Source organism: Chrysochloris asiatica, unplaced genomic scaffold (assembly GCF_000296735.1).
Source record: "Chrysochloris asiatica unplaced genomic scaffold, ChrAsi1.0 scaffold00118, whole genome shotgun sequence".
Classification (NCBI taxonomy): domain Eukaryota; kingdom Metazoa; phylum Chordata; class Mammalia; order Afrosoricida; family Chrysochloridae; genus Chrysochloris; species Chrysochloris asiatica.
In genome coordinates this window covers 9,521,399-9,524,627 of record NW_006408636.1, presented here as the reverse complement: position 1 = coordinate 9,524,627, position 3,229 = coordinate 9,521,399, and the positions used below count along the sequence as shown (strand labels likewise).

Genomic DNA, 3,229 nt, shown 5'->3' with positions numbered 1-3,229 from the left:
GAACATTAGTTTTACATTCATTCCATCATACATCGTCTCATTGCCATCCCGTCCATGCATCATCACCCAACCAAAGGGTACACCCTGCAATCCTGCCCACCCTCCCCTCATGGTCCTCAGCACACAGCCCCTCTCCCTCTCCAGATCCCTATTCCTAAGTCACTCCATCTCTTCACGTCATCCTCTCTGTCTCAGTCTCCGGCCTCACTGCTCCTCTGGGTGGGGTCCCGCTCTCTGCTCTTCTCCACTGATGGTCCCAGGGCCCTCTGCTCCTAGACTGAAAGGTTAATCACTCCCCTCCATGCTATAAAATGTCCACCTTTACATTTCCAGTCCTCACAATCAGTCCTGGTAACAATTATTCACCCTTGCTTCCCAAGGGATCCATCTGCATTTCTTTTCATCTGCCCTTCCTAGACAGGTCAGATACTACTCACTGGACACTCTACCATCCTCCCCGCGCTGTGGATCTAGGTTCCCTCTTGAAAGCTTGTAAGCCAGTCACGTCTTGCCTTTGTATCCCTTCTCCCATTTTGGTTGGTCAATGTTCAAGATGGCTCTCGTATTCTCTTTAGGTTTCAGAGTTTTGCCTTAACATTTCGTTTTCTTTTATTTCATTTTTTAATCTTCCAGGAGCCACTGAAAATTGTGCGCTCCTTGACAAAGGGTTTTAAGATAAAGTGGAAGCAGATGTTTCATACCTCAAGCGCCCAAAACTTCCTACGCCACAAAACTTCCTATCCGCAAAACTTCCTACCAGTCGTGCTCACAACCTCCCACCGCGGTTACCTTCTTTTCCATCCATTTGCTACCCCATGCACAACCATGCCAACCTTCTATGAAATCCGAGGCCATGTAAGGACGCCGAATCGGGCTGCTCTCCACCGGGTTGTTCAGGGTCTCCAAGGCAGATTCAATCTCTTCTACCAACTCATCACGCTTGTCTTTCCTCACGGGTTTCTCCTCGGGGTGGCGGGTCAGACCCATCTCCAGCTGGTACACTTTCTGCAGGGTGAAGCTATAGAAATGCACTGCTGCGTACTCAGTGGCCAACTTGATGCAGGTGCACCTCAGCCTTGTCCACCTGTGCCTGCAGGAAGGCCTGGAGGTCCGCCTGGGTTTTCTCGGGGGCACCCCGGTCCAACCCCAGGCCCACGGCATCGCTGGCATGGTACTGCACACTCTTTAGCTGCTCGCTTCGCTCCTAGAGTTCATCCTTGAGCTGTGCGATCTGCTTCTTCAGGCTGTTGATATAGTTGTGGTGCTGTTCCTCCCACTCCTGCAGGACCGCCTGGTACCCCTCTTTCCCGGTTGGGCCATTGGCCGGGGGCAGCCACAGCTTCTCCTCGTCACCTTTCAGGGTGCAGGCCAACATGTAGAGGACGGAGATGGCACAGTAAAGGAGCACAAGCAAAACCACCACCCAAGAAATCCAGGCCAGCAACCCACGACGAACCATCATCATTCAGGAATCAACCATGCGTCCAGAACTGGTGACATCCCAGAATGCAAGGGCTTCCCGGAAATAGACAACAGCAGGCATGCGTTTGGGGGTCCCTGAACTCCTTCCATCCATTTGGCCTTGGAGCCAACAAACACACCACAGAGCAGTTTTCCTCCTTCTAAAGGATGGTTTTCCAGCTCTAGGCAATGAGTTGTCACATTAATTCCCATCATAGTCTTCCCGATGTGCAGCAAAGAGGAGACCTGAGAAGAGACACAAATAACAAAAACATTTTCTGAAGATCACACGCCTAAGTTCAGGGCAACGCTCAATAGTCCTCCCATGAGACTTAGGGATTTATGATTAAATATTTTTAAATGCTTGCAGATCAGAATGCAAATGTGCATTGCCAATCTAATGCAATACAGAATAAATGACACAGTAAAAAGATCCAAAGGAAATTATCAGTTGCGTTCTAAAAAGTCCATTTAACACTGAATTGGGGGACACCAATCAGCTGTTTTCTACCTCAACTGGGACACACACACATACACAAACATACATACACACACACGCCCTGTCAGGTTTGGGCATGTATATGCCTGTGAATGACCACCAAAGTGCCTCTTGTATTGTGTTTGTGCTAAATATGGAACCCACAACTAACGAGGTCCTCTGTGTGCCAAAATATTAGCAGTACTTCTCTCTGGATCTAAGGGCTAAGGGTGGTTTTTCTGCTTTCTCTATACTTCTCCGTATCTTGTAAATTCTTCACAATGAACACATATTATTTTGATGATTAAAAAGAGAGAGAGAGAAAAAAAAAAAAAAAAAGAAGAATATCTAAGTTTCAGGCACTGGTCACCAAAGGCACCTCTTAGGCCAGGGCTGGCTAGAGGGGAAGGTGGGGTGTGAGGCACAATAAGGTGAGCTCCTGCGGAGAGCATGCACCCCATACAGGGTGGAAACTAGGAGCTGGTTCAAGGGTGTTTCCAGCTTTCAGATGACAAGATAAGGAAGCACCTGGAGGTTCAAATATATAAAAAACACAAAAGTAAATGTGGATGATAATTTATTCAACAGGAGAGAAGTTCTGACCAACTCTCCAGTTCTTTAGGTAGACAAGGGACTATATGTTTGCCATGGACAGGGAGGGGGTTGGGAGTGGAACCGAGACCAGAAATATGAGGGGCTTTCAAAAATTGGAATGAAAAAATAATGGAATTTTTCCTCAACCTTTTTGAAGCCCCTTTGTACTGTCTGTCCCCTCAGGATTCAAATTCCCAGGAATATTTCTGCCCCAACCTCGGAAAGTTCTTATAGTCCATTAACTTTTCTCTCCATTTAGTGCAGTCTACTTTATCCTGTAATCGACCTGACCTTCTCACTATCTGGATCTCTGTTCCTACGTGTTTACCTTCTTTTACATTGTACTTGTTTTGATCATAGACTGACCTCCCAGATTCTCTGAGTTTGTTCTTATAGTTTTGTTCTGTTAACAACTCTTCTTTCTGTAGACTTAATTCAGGGAGGTGCTGCCACGTATATCAATCTCTGGTTGTTGTCTGTTCTTGTTGGTTCTCGGTCCACAGAACTCCTTTTTGGATGTTTTGTAGGGGCAGGGTTGGCTTTGATGAAGTCCCATAGCTTCTGTTTATCCTGGAATGTTTTGATTACACCATCATATTTGAGTGATAGCTTTGCTGGATAAAGGATTCTTGGTTGGCAATTTTTTTTCTTTCAGGATTTTATATATGTCTCCCCATTGCCTTCTTGCTTGCATGG

General features: G+C 46.5%; 1 protein-coding gene and 1 pseudogene across 1 annotated transcript in view; both read right to left on the bottom strand.

Annotated features, from left to right (window-relative positions):
* Nucleotides 1-753: 753 nt before the first annotated feature.
* On the bottom strand, nt 754-1,465 carry LOC102827298 (annotated as a pseudogene).
* A 198-nt stretch (nt 1,466-1,663) lies between these two features.
* Nucleotides 1,664-3,229, bottom strand: part of LOC102826914 (uncharacterized protein CXorf49 homolog) — a 13,355-nt gene continuing 11,789 nt past the window's right edge. Inside the window, exon 7 of the mRNA XM_006868558.1 lies at nt 1,664-1,707. Coding sequence (XP_006868620.1) covers nt 1,664-1,707 — 44 coding nt within the window. The remainder of the gene's footprint in view (nt 1,708-3,229) is intronic.